The sequence below is a fragment of the Taurulus bubalis genome (genome assembly GCF_910589615.1).
Source record: "Taurulus bubalis genome assembly, chromosome: 4".
Lineage (NCBI taxonomy): Eukaryota > Metazoa > Chordata > Actinopteri > Perciformes > Cottidae > Taurulus > Taurulus bubalis.
The window spans coordinates 32,649,871-32,676,780 of record NC_136592.1 but is presented as its reverse complement, the minus strand read 5'-3'; the positions used below and the strand labels follow the sequence as shown (position 1 = coordinate 32,676,780).

The following is a 26,910-nucleotide window of genomic DNA, read 5'->3' as shown; positions in this document are numbered from 1 at the left end:
TGTATGATAGCATGAAAATAAGACAAGAAGAAAGTATTTCATTCATCATGTGAACCTTCAGTTTGTTCAGATCCCATCAGAATCTCTGTTATGTAAAAGAGAATAATGATTGATTTACTTATTTATTATGATCATGAAACTTTATTTTATCATACAACATAGTACATCATTTGCATGTTGAATCGGACAACAACAACATTTAGTCTCAAATTAATGAACACAAATGTAAACATAGAATAAAAAAAAGAAAGTGGTGAGAATAAAATATCTATGACAGAGAAGCTACAACCAACAAATACATCAATAATAATATTCATCAAACATTTGGAGCTCAGAGAAGTTTACATTTTCCTGCAGAGAAATATGAGTTGAGGTAAACAAAGAGCATCATGAGCAGTGAGAGCCTCCACGACTAAACAGACGGAGCGCCGCCTCAAGAAAGTCAAACATTTACAGGACAATAATGAGACGTCAAAGTACCGCCCACAATGTTTGATTGACAGGTGAAGAACAATCAGCTCTCGGCAACTATGATGGACACAAAATGAGTTTAAGAATTAAAACACAGAATTTAACCCTCTGCTCTTTCAATCACGTCTGTCTAGTTGAGCTTACAGAACTCAGCAGTGTTTTCATATTGCGGATAAATCCAAAGTCCAGCATAGAGAGGCTGAGTGAATGTGGTCTGGACTCTGTGGAGGAGAGTCATGGTTTCAGAGACGCTGTAGAAGGACAGAACACCTGCTGTGTGATCCAGGTACACTCCTACTCTGGAGGGCGGAGGACCAGAGACGGGAGCTGTGATCATGTTGTAAACAAATGTAGAACTTTCTTTGTCGCACTTTAACGCCCAAGATTTGTCATTGCATCCAAACACACATTCAAGACTGTCCCCTGTTCTGCTGATATTCTTGTATGAGACTGATACATGAGCTCCTCTTCCTCTCCACTCCACCTCCCAGTAACAACGTCCAGTCAGACTCTCTCTACTCAGGACCTGAGGACAACAACCAGTGAACCTGTCTGTGTGACTAGAATAAGACTGATGTTTCCTCATTAATGTTGCTTTTCTGTTCCCCTCAGATAATAACAGCAGTGTGTGTGCTGTGTTTGGATCCAGAGTGATTTCACGTGAATACCTTAAGAATCCAGCTCTGGTCGTGGGCTCTGCTTGTGAAGGTGACAGTAAAACGTCCACTTCAGTCACTGCCAGTGAGACGTTTGTCCACTTCCCCTTCAGGACGTCCTGCAGTTCATCTCTGACTTCTGACACAGCCGCCGTCACGTCCTCAAAGTATCTCAGAGGACGGATGTTGATGCCGGTGGAGTCTGTAGACTCTCTGGGTGGTGACAGGGAGGGGTAGTTGTGTAGGAACTGGTTGTGATCCTCTGTGTGTGAGAGCAGCTTCAGCTCAGCGTCCTTCCTCTTCAGCTCAGCGATCTCCTGCTCCAGCTTCTCCTGAAGCTCTTTGACTCGACTCACTTCCCTTTTCTGCTGGGATCTGACCTGCTGCTTCACATCGGAGCTTCTGTTCTCCAGGAGACGGATCAGCTGGGTGAAGATCTTCTCGCTGTCCTCCACTGTTTTATCAGCAGAGAGATTGACGGCCTCCACCTCCTGATGGAGCAGCTTCACGTCCTTCTCTCTGTCCTGGATTCTCTGCTGGATGTTTAGTCGACTCCCCTCCAGCTCTCTCTGCCTCTCGGTCCTTTCTGCTGCAGCTGTGACTGTGTCGTGGCCTTTATGGTCATCCACAGAGCAGAGGTAACAGATGCACTGCTGGTCGGTACGACAGAACATCTTCATCACCTCGTCGTGACGAGAGCAGATGTTCTCCTGGAGCTTCTTGGACGGCTCCACCAGCTTGTGCTTCTTTAATGGAGCCGCTTCATAATGAGGCTGCAGGTGTTCCTCACAGTAAGAAGCCAGACACACCAGACAGGACTTGAAGGCTTTCCGTCTCCTCCCAGTGCAGACATCACAGGCCACATCTTCAGGTCCGGCATAGCAGTGATCAGCAGCAGCAGCTTGGAGTCCAGTCTTCTTCAGCTGCTCCACTAAAACTGCCAGCATGGTGTTTTTCAGCAGCACAGGCCTCGGTGCAAAGGTCTTCCTACACTGAGGGCAGCTGTGGAGTTTCTTACCGTCCTCTTGGTCCCAGTGGCTTTTAATACAGTTCATGCAGTAGCTGTGTCCACAGGGAATAGTCACCGGATCCTTCAGTAGATCCAGACAGATGGAACAAGAGAAGCTTTCCCGATCCAGCTGAACTCCTTGCTGCGCCATTTCAGCTCTCAGTAGCAACGACTGTCTGAGTTTCACTTCCTGAGAAGCGACTCTGCTTTGACTTGATCTGAACAACACGTGATGTTCAGTGAACGGGGCGCGTCAGCTCTATTGCGTCACCACCATGTCGGTTACACCCTGAAGGGGAGGGAACGAGGAAACGTGTGGACAGGGTGCAGCTGCTGTGTTTGAGAGCAGGAGGAAGAGGGAGGGGCTTATCCATGAAGAAGAGCCGCGCTGTGAATGTGAACTTTGTTTCCTCATTTTCAGACGGAGACTCGGTTGAAACCGGCTGCATGTTTGAAAGCGTTTATGTTTTTGTGAGTTGTAACATATTTCTTGTCTCCTCAGGCTTTGGTCATGTCTTCATATCTTATCCTCAGATTTTGTTCAGTTTTCTTTTACTGCTTAAAAAAACAACCAGATGACAAAAGAGTTATTAAAATAAACTGGTCTAAAAGGTTTTATATGTTTTAAGACTCTCTCTATATTAGGTCATGACCCGATAAAAGAGGATTCTGTGGAAAGACGATATATTTTAATGCCTATAGAAAAAGGTCAGGGGTTAAAACAGTGAGTGGGTTTCTGCTCTCTGACAGAAGCCGATCAAAAAATGTTTTTTCAAGTGTCTTTGAGTACCACGAAAAGCGCTATATAAATTAAATGTATTATTATTATTTGTGTTTCTGAGATTCGGTACGTCAGGTCTGTTGAACTCGTTGCACCATTTACAGCAGTGATACTTGACCAAAAATCACTCACTGTACACACATCAGGGACATTTTGTGTGGAGTGAAGTTTCACCGGGTCGTTTCTCCACTACATGCAGCTGATAGCCGGACCATTACATCTGTTATCTGGTTTAAAGCCCCAGACTGCAACTTTCAAAGAGTTAAAATGTCATTTAATAAACAGCGGCAGGCAGTTTCTGTCCCAGACACCACGCCCCTTATTTGGCTCTGCTTAAACATGCAAAACCAGAGGCAGCATCACCTCCAGTAGTCCGTCCATAAGAGTTGTCGTTAACACGCTCATGCTGTAATAAAGTCACACTGACTGGTTGGATTGAGTTTAACCAATCAGGGGGTGGACTCTCATCCCTCCCCACAGGTACCTCAGCTAACCAGCTGGCATTAGGAAAGATCAAACTGCAGCTCACAGCACCCGTTCACCACCGAGTAAACTGCTCCAACTGAGTGTGCATAAGTGTGTGTGTGTGTGTGTGTGTGTGTGTGTGTGTGTGTGTGTGTGTGTGTGTGTGTGTGTGTGTTTTGCATCCAAAGGGAGTCTCCATCTCAAGTGAACTGTCTCTGGTCTTGTCCTTCCTGTCTTTCCACCTCTCCTCTTCTCTCTCTCTATCATCTTCCTTTTTCTTCTCCAACCCCACCTTCTCCTTTTACTTTTCACTTCCTACCTTGCACTCTCTCCCTCTCAGTCAATGTCACACATAATTAAGGCCTCCAGCTTCCGCTCGACAGGCCAATTAAAGTCCACCGAGGGATCAACTGGTTGACGGCCACCAACCTGGAGGGACCGTGCAAGACTTGGTCTCGTTTGTCAGAGTCCATGCTGCCTTGATAGGGGAGACACCGCGGGTGAATAGGGTTAAAAAAATTATAAAAAAGGAACTGATGCATGACTTCCTGAGTTGATTAATTTCTGCATGCTAAGTTACAATTTCTTTTGAAAATGTATTGGAACATTGGATGAAGCAGTATCAAAATGTCTTAATTTCTTCAAACATTAGAAGGTTTAGAAGGGGATTTTTGATTTCTCTTTTTTATCACAAAATACTGACTACAGTGATAAAAATCAAAATGTTCCATAATTTTACGGTGAATGATATCTGAACAAACGCCTCCCGAAAAGTGATTTCTGGCTCACAGTGTTAGGAAAAAAAGTCATCTTGAAAAAAAAACAGCCTATGAACTTTAAAAGTCCAAACACTATGAGGTTAAAAACTATTTGGAGGATTTCAATTAGGACAATAATTGTTTTCGTATTAAATTTGTGTTAAGGTAAAACATACCATTTTAATAGAACCTAACATACATCGCACACAAACCCACAGTCCTAAACACACACACACACACACACACACATACACGTTTTTGCTACCCCATGGGGTCCACTGACTGGTAGCAGCCCGGTGGGGCCCACCCTTTCTGAAGGGTCTAGAGTCATGGTTTTAACTGCTAAAATCATGATAATTTTTTGTTGACACAAAAATGACTTTAAACATCAAAAACTCTCTTAAAAATGTTAAACCTGAATTTTCTCTCCCCCTGGGGACTGGTCCCCAGGGGGAGCGAAAATCAGGTTATGTCTATTGTTATGCAATGAACACCACTGTGAGGCCCTCTACAGTTCATGGCAATCATTGAATCTACCTATATTGGTTGAAACTCTATTATGAGATTACATTAACACTAAATCTCATCATCTTTTTTTTAAACAGACCATATCTGATTTTAAATTATAATTGTTGAGCAAACAACACTACAAGAAAACACTTAGACAAAAGAGGAGACAAATTAAGCTCATACTTGAACAAAGCTTTTATTCAGAACATCGATTTAAAGCACACTAGGTGCCAAAGAGTTTTAAACATGCCATGACAACAGTTACAAAAAACTGCAAAGAACATCAAATGTATGAAACGTGTACGAACAAGTGCAATGTCTTTTTTAGTAAATTATTTTTGCACTTTCACGCTGAATGGCAGTGATGTGATTTTTCACGTAAAACTTAACTGCGGTCCAGCTTCTATTTCTAAGAGCTTTTGGTGAAGCCTTAATACAGGTGACAGTCAGATTTTCCTGCTACTTTACCAGATTTGATGAAGGACACCAGTGTCTTCTCCACAGCATTAACCTCTTTGAGTGACCAAGTCCTCTTCTTTGAGGTTTCGATAAAAGACAAAAAGAAAGCAAAAGACAATCAGGGATGTACGCAATATTTACAGAGATCTTATCTCGTACTGAAAACCCTGATGTAACCTGCAGATTGTCAGTAACCAGATTAATTTCCCACCCGTTAAAATATATATCATTTTTATATTTGCATTTATGTTTTGATGTGGATTAAGCCTAAACATGTCCCTGTATAGAGCTGCTGTCATTTTAAGAGCAGCCTACCGTCTTTTCAGAGTTCATGAACAGACTGCACATCACTCGAGTTGACTGATTCATAGAGCTTCAATTGTTCAGCAGTGGGAATTGTCATACTTACTTACAAGGTCAACTGTTCAGCTTGTTGACCTTGTAAGTATGGCGGACTAAAACAGCTGCTGTTTCGACTCAGATGGCGGACTAAAACGGCTGCTTTGTCGACTTTAATATATGCAAATAGGTCTCAACTTCAGTTGACCAAGGTGTATTTATTCTCCTGTTAAAAACAGTAGGTCTAGTAATTTTCACAGCTGCACATAACACAACCAACAGCTCAGCATTAACCTGCCCACCTCAAGAGCTGCACAATTTGTTCATAAAATCTAGCAGCTAAGTACTGTTAAAACTACTAATTTGAGTAATAAATAATTAACATTAACTTAAATCCAAAAGGAAATGTGTCTGTGCTTGGCTGCAAATAACCATATATGGTATACAGGAGAGAAATCTGACTTAGGGGCCAAAGCAGGTTATATCTGGGTTTTAGCGCCTCAGTGGGCAACCCTGTCTCCTAAAAATTAAGTTCCCCCAGAACTAATATGCATTCGCAATTACCTTTGATCAGAAACGTATCTCCTCCCTGATTATGTTTGTGTTTGACGTATTACACATACGTTGATTAAACACGTATACATTGATTATACACATATTTTTGTTTCATTGTTTTTATGTTTGTGTGTGACGTATTACAAATACGTTTATAATCGTGTGTTTGTTCTTGTTTTCTTGCTTTATTTAAGCATATTTTAATTTCTAAACTCTAAAAGAAGGATTCCCTCAGCAGTGTCAAGCGAGGAGGGGCGGGGTGAGGCCGGTAACGGAGCCGTCTAAAGACCGCTTGGCCTCCGCCGTCAGGCCGGCGGTAACTGCCTCTGTCTGCCTGGCTCCGGTCTTCTCTGAGTCGGGTTGTTTGTGAATGCAGCCCAAAGTGTGTGATGAACTCCATCTAGTGCAGTGAACCACTGCGATCATCAGCAGACACTCGGGTCTCTGTGGTCACATCAGCTGGAGAATCTGACGTGAAACAGATTCAAACGGGCGGAAACAGTCACGGGACCCAACATCCGGTTTTCAAAATACTGATATTGATGTGTTCAGCACATTTTTGACCACATCCACACATCTGAACTGTAGCAGTACGTTGTGTTTGACACATTACAACATTTCTGTATGACCAGTACAGTTAAGATGTGTGGATGTTTCACGTCAGATTCTGCACTTGATGTGACCTCAGAGACCCGAGTGTCTGCTGATGATGCAGTGGTTCACTGCACTAGATGGAGTTCATCACACTTTGGGCTGCATTCACAAACAACCCGACTCAGAGAAGACCGGAGCCGGGCAGACAGAGGCCGTTACCGCCGGCCTGACGGCGGAGGCCAAGCGTCTGAAGACCGAGCCCCGGTGCGACCGGGGGTCGGTACCGGCCTCACAACGGCGAGCAAGCGGTCTTCAGACCGGCTCCGTTACCGGGCTCACCCCGCCCCTCTTTGCTTGCCGCTACTGAGGGAATCCTTCTTTTTTTCTTTCTCCGCCGAATTTAGAAATTAAAATATGCTTAAATAAAGCAAGAAAACAATAACACAAACACACGATTATAAACGTATTTGTAATACGTCCAACACAAATATAAAAAACGATTAAACTAAAATACGTGTTTAATCAACGTATACGTGTATAATCAATGTATGTGTAATACATCAAACACAAACATAATCAGGGAGGAGATGCGTTTCTGATCAAACGTAATTAAAGCCATAATCGAAGCCATTTTAATCAGGCTAGGATGCACAAGCTCTCATCACACAAGTGAAGTGAGTGACAGATTAAACTTGGCACTAATAAAGTATTAAAGAATAATAAAACCATTTAATAGGTAGAATATTAAAAACAATAGGACAATATTCTTTTAATTTCACCCTTTTTGTAAAAGCAGGGAACAAAATAGGAGTGCATTTAGTGTGTGAAATACCTGTTTTAGAGTCATCCCTGCCAGAGTCAAGGTGCTATTTTTTCTTGGACCTTGAGGAGCCTGTAACAGTAACAAATGATGAGTATATCAATAACAGAAATCAAAAGATGGCATCAATTTACTTAACTAATTTACTTTATTAACTGTGTGGTTAAAATGATCTGTATTTATTTGCTCCAGTGTAAAGACTGGTGGTGGTTATACCTGTTTTTGGGGCATCACTGTTACAATCTTACATTGTGAACTGAACCTGACAATCAACCCCCATACAGGGCCAGGGTGAGGATATAACATGGATTGTCAGGGTTGTGATTACTTAGCATACCAAAGGTGATGTTACAGTGATTACTTCATTTACCAAAGGATTTGGCTGATAATCTTCTCACTTTTTCTTTGTCAACAAATCTCAAAAATAGTTTTTGGACGAGTTCTATTATTTTGGATGCATTCACAATACTTGTTAGTCGGTCAGTTCATTGTTGGTTTGTAACATAACATTTGAGAAGAAAATATATTGAAAATTACCAGAATTTATTTTATATATATATATATATATATATATATATATATATATATATATATATATATATATATATATTCTAACTATTCTGATAGTTTTCATCATGCAAACTTACAAATATGCTGTCAGTTCTGCTCAGAGGCGGCACATCTGGGTCATCACCAACACCAGAGGGACTTTCAGGGATTAATATCTCTGTGTCGCTCTCAGAGTCCAGGCTTGTTTCCTTTAAGGAAAAAACAAAACAATATAAAGCACTGGCCGAAGTTACTGTTATACATTGGAGAAGGATATGAAACCCTTGTAGTTTTAAGTAAAGGTACACGATGGCAACACAGCGGTGGATGTATGGTTGGGACAATGTTTGCAATTTTTTCCTGTGTGATGAAAATATGAAAACCTAACTCATTCTGATACAAACTGTAAATTATGAAAAACATAATGGTCTGCAAACAAGCAGATATCAAGGGTAGATACATGCTGTAAGTTCCAAATGCAGTAGATTTTCCCATTAGTAACAATAGGAAAGTAAAATGTGAGGCACTGCACAGGAGTAGACAGTGTTAGATAAAAGTAGTCTTAGGTTTGGAGAAAGCATATAGCTTGCACACAACCAATCATGAATTATTTCTATAACACCAACGTCTTAAATATCGCTGGGTATATTCAATGTCATTTTTTACATTTGATCAAGGTTTACGAATGAAGCTCAGAATGTCTGTATTTCTCACACAATGTAATCATGGTGTGAGTTTTTCAGGTCAACGAGGCAAGTTATGTAGAATTTGGGAAGAAATATGTATATAAATCTAAAACTTAACAGCCATAAAGGCCAGGTTGAAGCAACCTATCCTATAAGGAGGCCTGTCTTATGGGACAAACTAAAAGAACTACTTGTTTGATACTTACCAACATCTTGGAAGCCTCCAGCAGCTCAAATGAAAGCTGTGGTGGCGGTGAGGCCTCCGCCTCAGGGTTTTGACATTCTGAGGGCTGAACACCAGACACAAACACATTAATTAAACACATATTTTATTTTCTATTGATAAAACGTAATGCAAGAGGCCCCATTGAAAAGAGTCTTTATAAAATAATCATGCATACTTAAACTTGTAATAGAAATACTAAACTGGCTTGAGTGAAGTTCAGGAAGCTCTAGTCACTGTTAACCTGCACTCAATTAATCAGGTTCCAGTGAGCGGATTTCTTAACTGTCATGACTATCACAAGAAGTTTGGTTTCTGAAGGCAGGTCGTGGTTTTCAGAGACCAGTCCATGTCAAATGAAATGCTTCTACTGCTTCTTACATATGAGCACGTGCAGAACACACATTAGGCAGTTCAGTCATAATTATATATATAATTATAATGTTGGTCATGATGAAAAAGATTCAAAAGACAAGTATGTTATTGATCTGCAGAATGTTACCAGTAATTAACCTGGTTACCTGGTGCATGCAAACACAATGTGAAGAGTAATACAGATTCCTGTTCTAACTACAACTGAGCTGCTGTAAGGGGAATTAAGATTTAACTTGTTTTGTGTAAGGCCTTTAGGCCTGTTAATTAAGAACGATTAACTTGAAATACTCAATATCAAAAGCTAATGCCATATACATGTCAACTTTGATAAGTTTTGGGATTTAATAAAGCCCCCAAAAAGGCTTTTCATTGGAGAGCTTTTGGCTATAAACCTTGATGTTAGCCTCCATGCTTTCACTAATAAATAACAACTAAAACAGTTAACTTTAGTTTCATGTGACTTTACTTACTTTATTTTCATTTGTTCTCCCTTCTTTGGCCATCAGTTGTCTCTGTCTGTCAGTGCTGCTGTCGTTTTTGATGCAGCATGTCTCTATGATGTCCTCCTCAGGAAAGTGAAACTCAGTGAACCAGGGTGGGGGATGGGCAAGGGTCAAATGGGGACCGCAAAAGTCAGGAAAAGTGTTTGTGTGTTCATCCCTCACTTCTTTGAGTCAGTGCAGAAATATTATCATTGCATCGCTTAATTTGTGTTTCACGAAAACATCAGTGCTTCAAAAGAAAATATATGTTAATCCATTTTTTTATGTCCTTAATTCTAAATTAATTTTGCAAAGTTGTGCTGATGCTCCAAACTATAAAAAAAAGCATAGTACGTTGACTATCATAGTGTGCTGTATTAATAGTTCAGTATTAAATGCTCGCGTTTATAATTCATATTATTTTTACATTTCATAACGCATGTTCCTACTGACAGTGAGCAACTGAAACTCCGTGACACGGCGGTTTGGGGATAGGTCCAGTGGGGACCGCAAATGTCAGGAAAGGTTTGTTCATACCTCACTCTTATTTTGATGCTTGTAGTAGGGCTTACTGTCTTCATACAAAGTACTCACTATATCATCATACATGGAGCAGAGATCTCTCCTATGTGCCACATCCTTACAGTTAGCATCAGTACACATAGTATCATCTCTAGGTAGATGACTTACTTAAAGATTTGTCTGTACGAGCATAATAGGCTAAAAAGTCCTCCTTTTGTGAGAGTTGACCAGCTCAGTTTTTCCATGTTGACACTTATTCCATTGCTCGTAAGTGCTGGGAGATCATCAACATTTATCGACATAGAAAAAGGTATATGATCAGTTGTTGCTGGCCCATAAAGAATGTCCATACTTCTCAATGAAGCATGTGCATCAGCTGTACTAATACAATGATCCATGACATAGTGTCAGGCCTCACTAATGTATGTAGAGCTATCTGTAGGCAAAAGCACTTCGCTTGACAATATAAAGTTATTATCTTGACAGAACTGAGCCATATGATTGGCAAATAATGAGCTAGTGTTTGAGATATCTGCATTCATATCCCCAATTACATATATACTAGAAGAAGTATTATCTTGAATAAAGGAATTGATTGAGGCAAGCCTATTTAGATATTCATTCTTATTGTGATTGCACTCATAGGGTGTATAGACATTTAGGACAAGGAATTCCTTATCATCGTGAGTAAACTGTATTGCAATACACCAGTCAACACCAAGCCTGAGCAGATTTATCAATAGATGATGCACATGTGCTTTATAAACGTGTTTTAATACTGCAATTAATGATTCATTCAAGTAGTTACTAGTCGTTAGTTAAGTATGTTCTGTGACCTCAGCTAGCATACTGGACGAATATCAATAATCCATAATGTGTATGTACGAACTATGAAACATACTCACCACTCGTGCCACTGACGGGCATCGCCCCATCACCATCATATTAATGCTCTTTATTACTTTTGTTCAGCTTTGAGGCACTGCTGGCATTTCAATATCACTTATTAATGAGTTGTAAAGCATAGATAGTCCTCACTTTATATGAGGTCAGAGAACATATTTAATACTTAAATACCAACTATTAACTACCTGAATTAATAATGAATTGCAGTATTAAAACACGTTTATAAAGCACATGTGCATCATCTATAAGTCCTTAATAATTGGTTTGCAATATATATATATATATATATATATATATATATATATATATATATATATATATATATATATATATATTACTTCATTGGTTTGCAATATATATTACTTAATTTACAAATGGGGAATCCATCATTTATAAAGTATGAAAACCCAATCATGACACGCATAATAGTCAAGCTTATTAATCAAGAATGAAACATTTATACCTGTTTACGAATTGCATACTAATGAGTTAATAATAAGTGTTGGAACGATGCTTTATGAATAATGAATGAAGTGTTTACTCATGCTTTACTACTGCTAAATAGTGTGTAGTTATTATATTTAACTTTCCAATCCATATTTAAAAATATGTTAATATGTTTTTAATATCATTAATTCTAAATTAATAAGTTGTGCTGATGCTCCAAACTATACAAAAAGCATAGTTACGTTGACTATCATAGTGTGTTGAATTAATAGTTTAGTATTGAATGCTTGTGTTTATAATTCATATTATTATCATATTATTATATTATTTCCTACTGACTGAGCAATTGAAACTCCGTGACACGGCGGTTTGGGGATAGGTCCAATGGGGACTGCAAATGTCAGTAAAAGGTGTGTTCATACCGCACTTCTTTGAGTCAGTGCAGAAATATTATCATTGCACTGCTTAATTCGTGTGTCACGAAAACATCAGTGCTTCAAAAGAAAAAATATATTAATATCTTTTTAATATCCTTAATTCTAAATACATTTTACAAAGTTGTGTTGATGCTCCAAACTACACAAAAAGCACAGTAAGTTGACCATCATAGTGTGCTGTATTAATAGTTTAGTATTGAATGCTCGCGTTTATAATTCATATTATTTTTACATTTCATAACGCATGTTCCTACTGACAGTGAGCAATTGAAACTCCGTGACACGGCGGTTTGGGGATAGGTCCAATGGGGACCGCAAATGTCAGGAAAGGTTTGTTCATACCTCACTTCTTTGAGTCAGTGCAGAAATATTATCATTGCATTGCCTAATTCATGTGTCACGAAAACATCAGTGCTTCAAAAGAAAATGTATGTTAATATGTTTAATAACGGTTTACATACTATTGCATACTAATGAGTTACTAATAAGTGTTGGAGCGATGCTTTTTGAATAATGAATTAAGTGTTTACTCATGCTTTACTACTGCTAAATAGTGTGTAGTTATTATATTTATCTTTCCAATCCATATTCAAAAATATGTTAATATGTTTTTTATATCCTTAATTCTAAATTAATAAATTGTGCTGATGCTACAAACTACACAAAAAGCATAGTAAGTTGACTATCGTAGTGTGCTGTATTAATAGTTTAGTACTCAATGCTCGCGTTTATAATTAATATTATTTTTACATTTCATAACGCATGTTCCTACTGACGGCAAAAAGCTGAAACTCCGTGACCGCTTAAATGTGTGCTTACGTCATGCAAAAAGTAAGGCATCTGAATGAATCAAATTTGCATACACACAACAATTATGACAATTGTATGAAGTTGTAGTTATTACTACAAGTTATAGGTCATATAAGTAGTGAACATGACTACTTGAACTGGTATAGTTCCAAAGGCAGTTGAATAAATTCTGAACAGGCTAGCTTAGTACAGTAGTGGGCTTATAGCCATGGTTTGTGTAAATGTCAGAACACTAGCTAACTTACAGGCATGGTCTGTGTTAATATCAGAAAACCAGCTAACTTACAGTCTTGGTTTGTATTAAACGTGATTTCGAGATGGATTTTTGTTTAAATATCAGAACTGCGTCTAACAAGCCTGCTTTTACATGGCCTCAGTTTGTATGACTATCAAAACAGCTGCTGACTTACAGCCTTGGTTTGTATAAATATCAGAACAACAGCTAACTATATTCTCAGTTTGTATAAATATCAGAACACTGGCTAACATACAGCTCTATAGTTTATATGATATCAGAACACCAGCTAACTTACAGCAATGGCCTGTGTGAATATGAGAACACCAGCTAATTTACAGCCATGGCCTGTGTTAATATCAGAATACCAGCTAACATATAGCTATGGTCTGTGTTTATATCAGAAAACCAGCTAATTTACAGTCTTGGTTTGTATTAAACGTCAGAGGACTGGCTAACTTAGAGATGGATTTTAGTATAAATATCAGAACTACGGCTAACAAGCCTGCTTTTACATGGCCTCAGTTTTTATGACTATCAAAACATCTGCTGACCTCCTTTTGTATGAATATCAGAACACCAGCTCACTATATTCTCAGTTTGTATAAGTATCAGAACACTGGCTAACATACAGCTCTATAGTTTGTATGATATCAGAACACCGGCTAACTTACAGCCCTATGGTTTTTGTTTTTAATGTCAGACCACTGCTTACTTATAGTCTCAGTTTTTATGAATATCAGAATATCGACTTACTTGTCGCTACTATTTGTATGAATATCATAACCAGCAAACCTATAGTCTCAGTTTAAGTACTGGGGAACTTTTGTATATCTTTCTGGGTTCTGTATACTATGGCTGTCCTCTTTCAGGCCCTTTTTTCCCTCAGAAGTCTCAACTTTAAACACTTGGAGCTCCTTACATATACATAATTATCTATCAATTATAATAAAATAAAAAAATAATCTAGTCAATAAGCATGTTCATGGTTTGTTGATAGTTTATACTAATATAGTTATTCATTAAGAATACTTTAGGTCTACAAAAAATGATCATCAGTTTCTCCGTAGATCTGTGCCTCTTGTTCCCCGTGTTAAAGTAGTCGTATGAACCCCAAATGGGTTATATTAATTGTGTTACTTTATATAATTCTTTATCACTTTTATAACATATTTTGATCATAACTAGGAATATCCAGCATGATCTAAGCAAGATTTCCCAAAAATGTCTTTTGCAGCGGTTGCCGACTTGTACAAACTGTATGGTTCAGGCCCTTACCAACATCCCACGTACTAATACGACACCTTTTGGGTAAGATTAGGACCTAAAGAATCACAATAAAACGAAGCTTAGGGGTGTTGCGACGGATTTTCAATCAAAACTCTTTTTTATTTTGGGAAAACATTGCTGTATGACGTGTTTAGAAATGTGGGCGGTACACGAAAGGCACAGAAAGCAGTTACGTGAGACAGAGAGAAGAAGAAAAACAACGTTTTGTGACTTTACAGGTACTAATAGGGGGGTTTATAATTATTATTATTGCTTTGTTAGACTCCCACAAGCCTTCCGGTCACGTGGATGTGTTTGTTAGTGAAATCTGACTTTGTAAGGGGTACTTATCACGAGTTTAGTGAAACGTTACGGTCGCCGCAGCAAGTTCACAGAGTTCTTACACTTAACAGTTACTTTAATTTACAGTAACTTTTTTTAAGTTCATAAACATTGTGGTTGTGGAGATAATTAAGTTTAAGTTTTATAAAAAGAGACTTTTTTTTCGAAACAGGCTTAAAAGGTTAAGAATAAAACTGTTTTGAAAGGAAGTTCATTGATTAAATGGGTTTAGTCATGGATTTCATGAAAACTTAATCGATAGCATGAAAGTCTGATTACATTAAAGTGCTCAAACTGTAATAATATCTATGAAATATGAAGTTTATTGGATATACACACTTACACACTTTCACACACTTTGTCAGGAAACGGTCCCCACCGTGCAACGACACACACCGCAATACCCCCTATGACCACTAGGTCACACACAAAGTAGGGAAAATCAACCCCGTGGGGTCCATTTTTTTTTCTTCAAAATAAAAGCACCAGGCATATCAGCAGGCTGTTTCCTATTGATTGCAATGCTCGTGCCCGTGGGGACCGGGGGTCGGTCCCCACGGGGAAAATCGGTCCCCACGGGGTGAGTGATATGTCAGGTGTTGGTCCCCACCGGGATAGAAAAACACACACACACACACACACACACACACACACACACACACACACACACACACACACACACACACACACACACACACACACACACACACACATACAAAATAATGCGTGTCAGTGAAACATGAATGAACGGGCACTTGAGCAGCTTCATGTCCTGTCATGATCACAGTGATATATTAAACATCATCAGCAAAGCTAATAAGGTCGTTAGCTAAGGTAATTATCGGAGGTACTTTGTGCATTCATGAGCACATAATTTTTTTTTACGTCAATGTTCTTGTCTGGATTTATTAACCTGTGGTGGTTGGAGTATAATCGTGTAGAAAGAGACACACATGACTGTATCCACGGTTCCAAAATGCAATAATCAAGGTAATAATTCAGACAAATTATCTTTGTGTTTGAACCCTCACTCAGCCTTCGACCTCTCAAAGTTCCGGCTCCCCAAGAAAATCTCCAAGAAGAAACCACCTCTGTTTTTCTCTTTGCCTCGAAAGCCAGAGAAGCTCTAACTTGTTGTACGTCTACAGCAGGGGGTCAAACTCATCTCAGTGAAGGGGCCACATGCTGCCCATTTTGATCTCAAGTGGGCCGGACCAGTAAAATCACAGCATAATAGCGCATACATAACGACAATATTTCTCTATGTTTAAATCATTGGTGACGCCTTTTTGGATGATAAACTCTATTTTAAGGTCTTTCTACAATAAACTAAAAACATAAAGACCAACAAATCAGATGTCAGCTCACTGTTTACCTGCCTGGGCTCCTCTGCAGATTCCCTCGCAGTTGGTCAATATCTTTTTTACAATCAGAGGATCAGTGGTTCGAGTCCCAACTTGGGTAGTTTTCCAGGGGGTCCTGACTGGACGCCCTGGTGGGCCAGATCCGGCCCGCGGGCCGTGTGTTTGACACCCCTGGTCTACAGGAACTTTAAAGCTTTTTTAAAGCATGACAAAAAACGTAAATCTGCATTCACTTCATATGAAACCTGGCGTCTCAAAGCTGCCACTTGGCGATGGAGTATTTTCTTAACCCGTTTGAGGAGACCAGACGACTAGATCGACGTGTGTCATGAGTATGAAAAAGCTGAAAATGCCCAAACAAAAGCTGGGCACACGGACCAAAGCCTCGGCCTTGCAGGGGAAGTGTCCTGATCCTCTGCCCTCCATCTTAAACTCTTTCAAATGAGGACCCTTTTCTATCAGGTCACAAGGTACAAATCAAGAAAAAAACATGGTTAACATGTTAGGTATCACATTAAGCATAAAGATCAGGGCTACAATAATATAGAATCCTCATGTACAACCTCTTAACACAACTCAAACAATACATAGGATTATGGATTACGGTTAGGGTTTAGGGTGAGGGCTTAAAGGGCTACGTCGCTGCTCTAACCTCCGGGTCCCCGCCTCTATGCAACGCTGCCAACCCGAGCGCACTGCCGATTACCCTGCCAGGATAATGATGTATAATTTAAGATAATTACCGCCCTCCATCCCCCTCCCTCCCCCGCCTCCAATGCAGAGGCATGATAAATATCTTCATCATGATATTACCATCTCACCACAAACATCCACCACGGCGCTCAACAGAGATTAGTGGTATTGTGGGTGCTTGTGCGGATTTGTTTACTTCAAAATTGTAAAAAAATAAAATAATAAATAGCAACGGAAAACAGCCGGGCTGAGCTGGGTTGTGTGGTTTAATTACATATGACAGCTTCCGGAACAGGTCTGTGATAGTGTGCCCTCTCTGTTTTTGTAATCATCCTCCCGCTCTGCGTCTGTGTTGTTCCGTCCCGACGAGGAAAGAGGGAGTATGCATGCAGACACCACACAGAGGTAATGGTAGGGCATACAGTGCATATACGGTAAGTGGACTAGGGAACAGCCCACGCACACACAGGGGTGCAGAGTCAGTCCACTTATCCCCGTCACCAGCAGCGGACCTGCGACCGGACGGAAGCTCCTCCAACCTCCCATGCCTCTCCGACCCCCAGCTTGAAGTGTTCATGTTATGAAATTGAACAGATAGCACAGATAATATGTTCACCACGGGTCCTGACTTGGGCACAGCATCAGTGTCAGTCATTCCCAAGGAGACAGACGCAGATGCTGAACGACACAGTAAGCAAATTATCTTGCTTTCCTAAAATTAATATCTTCAGATGACGTTAATTCTAAAGGTTTTTGAGACGAAGTAAGTTGACATCTAGTTGGATGGTTTACTCTTTAGGTATTTACAGTATTTTGTTCTGTTTATTTGTAGTCAGTCCTTGTGTGTTTAATATGTTGGGAGGGGGAGAGTCAAAGGGTTGAGATGCCACAGATTCATCTGTAAATGTTGACGAAACCCTTTGAAGTCACAACAATTAGTTTTGTTTAAAATGGGAAGACAATTTCAACTGAATTATAGTGACCGAGTGACCGTGTGAAGGCCGTCGTTTCATCTGTTCGACCCGCTGTCCGTGTTGATAGAATAAAACTGACCATCATTTTACTGGAGAGGATTTTTGCAAGAATCTACGGCCTGCCAAAAAAAAACAGCTCACAGCACTCAGCCTCAGACAGCTGCAGCAGAAGTTGACGTCGGCCTCCAGTTTTGGGAAGGCCGCAAGCACGGACTGAAAACCTGCAGGTCTGTGCTGGACATCGACTCTGGAACAATGTTAGAATGAATTCATGTGAAACCATAGACCGACTCTTTGAGAGAGCATACGATGGTGCGTTCAGGTGCTCGTGTTCATGAGCTTCAATCCGTAGCGCGGAAACAACAGGAACGCTACAAAGACAACGTTTACTGCTTAAACCACACGGAAGCTGTTTTTTTTACGTTGTTGTTCTGACTTGGTTTGGGCGTTCCCTTCATTTTCCCAGCAGGGAACTCCTTTTTTTTGCGATTGTTCCCAAACTACATGAATGCAGCACAAATGCCTCCGTCTCACAATGGTGATCCGAGTGAAACACGCTGTGCAGGCAGCTCGTCAAAGCTTGTGCTGCCTCTTTTGAGTCACTGAATATCTCATATCCGTCCTTTTAGTAATATACTACAGCCTGCAAACAATTAGCTTAGCTTAGCATAAAACCCAGAAACAGGTAGCCAGGCTCTGTAAGAAGTCAAGAAAACCCACTCTCACGAATCCGACTGGCTCCTTTTTTGTTCCACGGAAATCTGCAAATGTAACAATTCCTTTTGGTATTCATGAAATGTATTTGTTTATGGTGATCAGATGATCACATCTTCATGTATCACTTTGCAGAGGCGCTGTTCGAGCCGCATTCCTTAATGACATTCGCCCGACATAAAAAATGCACGACATGCAAATATTCTTGTCACATTATGCCACGTTGTGAATTTAATTAATAATAAATATATATATATGAGTTGTCATGTTACCGTTATGCTCATGCGACAGAGATCATATAATCATGCTTGTTTCCTCGACTCCTCGACTCCTCTCTCCTCTCGTCTCTTCCTCGCCTCCTCCGCTCGCATCACCCTCGAGTGAGGAGTTAAGGTGGAATCAAATCAGGAAATGAGAAAGACCCCAGACTTACATATCCCACGAAATCCCGTTAGCTAGAGAAAAGTCCACACAGCGCGAGCGGGAGGGTGAAGCGAGACATCAAGGTGGATTTATGTTTAGTAACTTGCGTACTTTAGTAACTTGCGTACTTTAGTAACTTGCATACTTTAGTAACTTGCGTACTTTAGTAACTTGCATACTTTAGTAACTTGCGTACTTTAGTAACTTGCATACTTTAGTAACTTGCGTACTTTAGTAACTTGCATACTTTAGTAACTTGCATACTTTAGTAACTTGCGTACTTTAGTAACTTGCATACTTTAGTAACTTGCATACTTTCGTAACTTGCGTACTTTAGTAACTTGCATACTTTAGCAACTTGCGTACTTTAGTAACTTGCATACTTTAGTAACTTGCGTACTTTAGTAACTTGCATACTTTAGTAACTTGCATACTTTAGTAACTTGCGTACTTTAGTAACTTGCATACTTTAGTAACTTGCGTACTTTAGTAACTTGCATACTTTAGTAACTTGCATACTTTAGTAACTTGCATACTTTCGTAACTTGCATACTTTAGTAACTTGCATACTTTAGTAACTTGCGTACTTTAGTAACTTGCATACTTTCGTAACTTGCATACTTTAGTAACTTGCGTACTTTAGTAACTTGCATACTTTAGTAACTTGCGTACTTTAGTAACTTGCATACTTTAGTAACTTGCATACTTTAGTAACTTGCATACTTTCGTAACTTGCGTACTTTAGTAACTTGCATACTTTAGTAACTTGCATACTTTAGTAACTTGCGTACTTTAGTAACTTGCGTACTTTAGTAACTTGCGTACTTTACTAACTTGCGTACTTTAGTAACTTGCATACTTTAGTAACTTGCGTACTTTAGTAACTTGCATACTTTAGTAACTTGCATACTTTAGTAACTTGCGTACTTTAGTAACTTGCGTACTTTAGTAACTTGCGTACTTTACTAACTTGCGTACTTTAGTAACTTGCATACTTTAGTAACTTGCGTACTTTAGTAACGGCACATACGTAGTTATTTCAACCCAAACGAAACCTCAATAGTTAGCTTTGTCGTCTGAACCTAACTAAGTAGTTTCCTGTGAAGACGTTTAAATAGTTTAGTTTTAAGTAAATAGTGGCATATATCATTGCCATGATCAACCCAAATTCAATGAAGCGAAACATGGTGGAAGACCATGTCACTGCTCTAGAGCCCAGGAAGAGCCTGGCTAGCCGTTTCCCATGTGTTCAGTCTTTTTTATTCAGAAGCTAAGCTAACCGGCTGCTGGCTACAGCCTCATAGCGAACGCACATACACAATATCGCTATTGATCTCATCCAACTCTTTAAAAGAAAGTAAATCAGCGTATCTCCCGAAACATTTAGAGGGACACCGACTTCCTAATTTGGAACATATCTACGATTCGACCTGTGAAGTTTCCCACCAAGGGAACGGGCAGCAAGCCTACATGGCTAACAACGGACAAAGTCACCCAATTTATCACAATATACCCTATTGCTATTGTTACTGCCGGCCTCTTGTGTAAGTGTGTGAGTGCATGTGTGTGTGTGCGTGTGTGTGTGTGATTGACGGAGAGAGTGAGGCTCCATTGTGAATGAAGTGGCCCCGTAGCTTATCGCTCATGACGCACAATGTACAGCTGACAAACAGGAAATATGCTGCAGCCGACATCACACAGAGGTAATGGTAGGGCGACACATACAGTGCATACGGTACACTGTGTGCTGCACCTTCAGGGAGCTATTTTAAGAGTGTGTGTGTGTGTGTGTGTGTGTGTGTGTGTGTGTGTGTGTGTGTGTGTGTGTGTGTGTGTGTGTGTGTGTGTGTGTGTGTGTGTGTGTGTAAAAGAAGGCACAGGCTTCATTGTGATAGATGCTTCCCATTAAGAGCAAAGAGAAGGATGGAGGGAATAGAAGAGAAAGCAGTAAAAGGAGGAATAGAGCTAGTGTGTGTGTGTGTGTGTGTGTCCTATTCATATCCTCGGCTACGTCTAAACACACACCAATATTAATTTTGATGTTGAACATAACCGTACAAGTAGTCTATTCATTAGGCGGCAAATATGAGTGCCATACCCTATTTACAACGATCTGGGTGAAGTCATATTCTGAACCTGCAGCATGCTAACTCTCAGCATGTCTGCTAATCACAGTCACATCAAGATGGAGGAGCACTGTTTAGTACGCCGGCCTCCCCTTTTCACCATCCCGCTGCATTATGCAACAACGTGCACTTACGGCCTGCAGCGGAATCATTCATTATATTTACTGTATTAACTCGGATCAATTATTTACTTGAGTTATTTCAAAGTACTGAGCGTCCCCACGCTGCACCATTGCATCATTAAAGGGCCGGCGGTAAACGGCCGCATCGACATATAAAACCAACGTCAGTTTGAAGTAACATTGACAGGAATACTGCGAGTTCAGTGAGCGTTTTACTTCTTTTTAATTTAATGATTCCTGCGAGCACAATTTCTAAGCACTATTAAGGTTAGAGCAAAACCGAAGTGTTTACGACATTTTCACACATAAACACATGCTGACATTACTAATACTGACTCTCCATGTTTGTTTAGTTTAGTTTATGTATTATTGTTTATGTGTTACTATTTCTTTATTATTTTTTTATTTGTCTGGTATATACATGCATACTGTCACATCCTGGCTCTAAAGCCATTACAAAAGAGAGGGAGACGCTGATTTAAGGCAAACAATTAAGCAATTTATTATAAATAAGGCAATACATCCCAAAACAACTAGGAACTATGGGATGTGGTCGTCAGTGAAGTCAGTGGTGTAGGTGGGCGTCTGCATGAGTGATGAATGGATGGAAACAAAACAATAAAGCACAGGAGCAAAGAGAGGCGGAGCTTTGTACGTGGAGATCAACACCTCCAGGTCCTGTTGCATTAAAGAGACAGACACATGGACAAGTAAACACTCTAGAGAACCAACCGCCACACATACATGAGTACATACATACATACATACATGAGTACATACATACATACATACATGAGTACATGCATACATACACTGATACATACATGCAAACATACATACATGCATACATACATACATACATAAGTACTTACATACATACATACATACATACATGAGTACATACATACATACATACATGAGTACATACATACATACATACATGAGTACATACATACATACATACATACATGAGTACATACATACATACATACATACATGAGTACATACATACATACATACATGAGTACATGAGTACATACATACAAACATACAAACATACATACATACATACATACATACATGAGTACATACATACATACACTGATACATACATGCGTACATACATGTGTACATACATACATATTTACATGCATACATGCATACTTATGCATACTTAATACATGGCTACATACATGCATACAAACACACACATACATACACTCACATTAATTCAATCATACATACACACACATATATACACACATACATACGTACACGCGTACGTACGTACATACATGCAAAAGGCCAAAGTATGATTTACATGTTGTACTTCCTTGTCAATTGAAACTGCTGTCATCACTTCAAGTACAGATGTGAGGAGAGAGGACATTTCTGCATTTTGAGGACATTTAAACCTTTTTTTTGTTTCTATATCAGTTTGAAAACATCGCAGTAAAGACATTTCAGCGACATGGTTGGTCCAAACACTACTTCAAAGGACTGTGTGAAGGTGTAACCTTGGTTTTCAGGTTCAGGTAACACTTTCCATGAGGCAAAGGGTTGGTTTAGGCATTTCGTGGTTATGATTATGATCAGGTGCATCGAGGGCGGGAATGGTTCAGCGGCCCAAGAATGCATGATGTCATGAGGGTCCTTGCAAGTCTATACAAATGTAGACAAGAGCGTGCAGCACACTGTGTATACTGTGTGTTCTCTCGGAAGACATATTCCCATCAACACTAGTACATGATCAAATCATCAAAGAAAAGTAGCCTTACCTTCTTTAATCCCTTTATTTCCATCTCCCCATCTTTTCTGGTTTCCTACCCTCCTTCCAATTTTTCTAAACTTCATCATACATGTTTTTCTCACTTTTACCGATATTTCCTTTCTCCTCCCCCTGCCACCTCTCTCTCTTATCCAGGGTGTGATTACACCTTTCTATATCCCATTTGGCCACTTTTTTCATCATCCCCATCCTCTCTCTTTTGCTGTGACAGTAATTACTGCCTCTCACAATTTCAGGCCATTAGAGCGGACGGACAGGAACACATTAAACCTGGAGGACACGCGATGTGGCCAAACAGACTGAGGGAAACAATACAGACCAACACACCTGAAGCTGCATGCAGCGACGTGCCGCTGACAGCTGTTTGACTTCAGAGGATTCCAGTAAGCCCTCGCCGGTGGGCTACAAAGCCGAGGTCGGGCCAGACAATTTAGCCAGAGTTGAGCTCGAGGAGGAGATGGAGAGACACCGCTTTTAAGGAGGAAGCTGACATGCATGTGCTGCTGTTTGATAACGGAAGAATTGGTCTACTAGAGAAACAAAACAGAAAAGAAACATTTTGAAAAGTATAATAATTGTTGTAACTACAAGCCACAGCCATAGCATTGACTGTAGAGAACCCTGTATATAATTATGAAAAATATAGTAATGTTATCCTTTTTATTAAGCACTATTACTAGGCTGGTGCCAGAAAAGTGAACGGTACAGTTTTACATCCATTTCCAAAAACGATAATTCAATTCAATTGATTTTGACTCTTCCATGCAGCCGAGTTTTGTCTCAGGCTTTTGATCACGGCAGGTGAAAATATTCTGTTCAATGTCTCCAAAGCTGAGCACCAATCAGAGCAGCGTTGCCAAGTTGTGAAGACTGAACTGGCTTAGTTATCGAATGTTATGCCATGATTTATTTGCTGCACAATAAAAGTCCTCGATTTGGCATTAACACCTGATCTGATCTATGTCGGGGGGCCGATAAAAAGAACGTTTTATCTCATAATTTGTTGCCGTGACGACATCATGCTAAGGTCAGTGGGCTTTATTGAAAGGCCCATCAACCTGTAATATCTTTTAATTCCCCCCAGAGACATCGGAAGGATGGGCTGAGACGCTTGAATCTCCAAACACGACCCGAGTCATATCTCTGAAGCCTTTACGTCCCCTTAAAGGGACACAGGTTCTCATAATCGTCGCCAAGAAGAAGCACGACTAATTGAGACCGTAACTTCCTCTCTACTGACCTGGCGTTTGGAAAGACAAGCCCTCGACCAATGAAACCACTGGAATGTGCCGCTGTCTATCACTCCCGTTTAGCCGGTGGTAAAACACCTGCGATCGTCCCTTTTCCGACCTTCTCAGGAAATGAACCAGGAAAGCGAGTGTGAAGGCGGAGCTGACGAGGTGCCTTCTGTAATCCACACGGCTCTGACACGCCGGGGGGGATTTAGGCATGATAAAAACACGGAGTGTGTCAAATATGTGTTTTCCTGATCAGGCCCAGAAGACTCCACATGTCTAACCGGCCACACAGACGACCACAGCTAACCTTCACGCCTCCAGCTGGATACGAGTCTCTACCACCTTCGTCTCTGTTTGTAGTGAGCGCTTCCCGGAACAGATGATGTTTAGTTTGAGGGGGAAATGGAAGCTCGTCAAAGCGTCCGTCAGGGAGGAGCGCGTCGTGCCGATGGACTCGTGGTTTGGAGTCGTGGACGGCAGCGTCTTGCAGAGGTCAACATGAGAGAGGATGTGCACAGTTCATCAAGTTATACCCCGGAATTAATCACGAGTGTGACGACATCAGTGACACCTGCACACAAGTCTGGGCATTTGCAGTTGGGGAGGTGATGAAAGTGTTGGAAGAATGGAACGATCCCCCAAAATAACCGGGTCGGTATCGGCGACCACGTTGATTGCTGATAAACCGTCTGCAGCTCTTTTCTTACTGCCAAAATCTGTGAATATGTTTCCATTCATCGATGGAGGATTGAGAAGCATTGTTTTGGTAGAGAAACAGAATTCAGCCCATCATGTATCATCACTTCAACTGCACTTGGACTGGAGTCGTACCTTTTACGTTTGAATCTGCTTCCGTCAGTACTTCCATTTGAACTCATATGTACTTCTTTCAGTACTTCCATTTGAACTCATATGTACTTCTTTCAGTACTTCCATTTGAACTCATATGTACTTCCTTCAGTACTTCTTCACCCGTAACGTGTTCAGCATCTCAGCTATTATGTTCCAACTGCAAACGTTCAGCCTCAGCAGCGAGAACAGTTCTGTTCAATCTTACCTTTTAAAGTTATTTGTTTCTTCCTTTTTCCTGTTCTTTAAATAGTCCGCTCTTTACATTTGATTTATTTAAGCACTTTGATCTGCATTTGGCGAGTGAAAGCTGCTCGTCGCTTCGTGACAGCAGAGAAGAGTTCTGTTGAAACGTTAAACGATTCATGTATGGATATACATGTTTATTTTCCTAAATCATGTTTTCTTCTTCTGTGCATTCCAGGAACTATCAATCAAAGCGTTGTTGGGTTCTTTTGATAAAATATCCCCAAAAAAGTGTATTCAGAAGGACAAGCAGATGCTTATGCGTCATGCAGTCCAAAATTATGGAAGCCCGTTTCCGAAGCCCGTTTTCTTTTTATCCCATGATTTTGATTTTCTATATATTTATCATAATTATGACTTTTTATCTCATTATTAGGAGTTTTTATCTCATAATTTTTTGGAGGCGGAAACAGGCTTCCATCCATTTACATAGTTAACGCTAGATTTTGCTGGTTTACTACAATCTCATTTAGCTTATGAGCGTACAAACTGCGAATTAGCACATAGCTGTTATTAATGCTTGGGTAGGACTTATATATATTCATACACAACAACTTCCTCAGTTCAGTTTTGTGTTTCAGGGGCCATCAACTGCTGAGGCAACTGCTGAGAAGCAGACAGCTAAAAGACATTTGTTGATAATTTCCGTCAACTCTCTCTTACCACCCACCTTGTTCTAAAATTGGAACAAACCAGAACGGAAAGAACAGATTGGCCTACTTTATAAGCAACACTTAGTGGAGTCTTTCAATCTGAATAAGGAAACATGAAGGCGGTTGTGTGCCAGAACTCCTTAGAAATTAATGTGTGTGAGTCTCGATATGGAGTTCTATGCAAGTTCTTTTTGAACACCAGTTAAATTGATAGTCAGTGGATTGCACACACACAGACTCAAAAAACGTGACTTTGTGAAAATCTGTCTTTGCAAATGACACCTTCATGTTGAACAGTAGTGTGCTTGATAAAGGAATTAGGACAGCCTCATACTGTTCCTAATTCCTTTAGAAAAATATGGCACATTGGAAAGCTGCTTTCCTTCTTTCTCTCTGGTTGCTGTTAAAACATGTTGGGTATAGTTTTCCATTTTCATGTGGAGAAAAGAAACGCATCTTTTCCTGGCAATGTTACGGCTGCTAGTTCATTAATGCAGCTGCTGGATCTTCTCTGGTTACTAAATTGGGCCAACAGATCATCTTCATCTTTGTCCCACCAGTTTATTTTCATATACGCCTCCTACAGGTACCATAGCCTCCTACAGGTACCAGAGCCTCCTACAGGTACCATAACCTTCTACAGGTACCAGAGCCTCCTACAGCCTCCTACAGGTACCATAGCCTCGTACAGGTACCAGAGCCTCCTACAGCCTCCTACAGGTACCAGAGCCTCCTACAGCCTCCTACAGGTACCATAGCCTCCTACAGGTACCATAGCCTCCTACAGGCATCATAGCCTCCTACAGCCTCCTACAGGTACCATAGCCTCCTACAGGCATCATAGCCTCCTACAGCCTCCTACAGGTACCAGAGCCTCCTACAGCCTCCTACAGGTACCAGAGCCTCCTACAGGTACCATAGCCTCCTACAGGTACCATAGCCTCCTACAGCCTCCTACAGGTACCAGAGCCTCATACAGCCTCCTACAGGTACCATAGCCTCCTACAGGTACCATAGCC

General features: G+C 40.3%; 1 protein-coding gene across 1 annotated transcript; it reads right to left on the bottom strand.

The window, feature by feature from the left end:
* Window positions 1-140: 140 nt before the first annotated feature.
* On the bottom strand, window positions 141-2,320 carry LOC306735314 (tripartite motif-containing protein 16-like). Its single transcript, XM_079216776.1, has one exon. The coding sequence runs from the start codon at window positions 2,285-2,287 to the stop codon at window positions 602-604; it is 1,686 nt and encodes a 561-aa protein (XP_079072902.1). The 5' UTR covers window positions 2,288-2,320; the 3' UTR covers window positions 141-601.
* Window positions 2,321-26,910: the final 24,590 nt, after the last annotated feature.

Coding starts and splice junctions, on each gene's coding strand:
- LOC306735314 (XM_079216776.1), bottom strand. CDS start 2,287: ATGGCGCAGCAAGGAGTTCAGCTGGATCGGGAAAGCTTCTCTTGTTCC.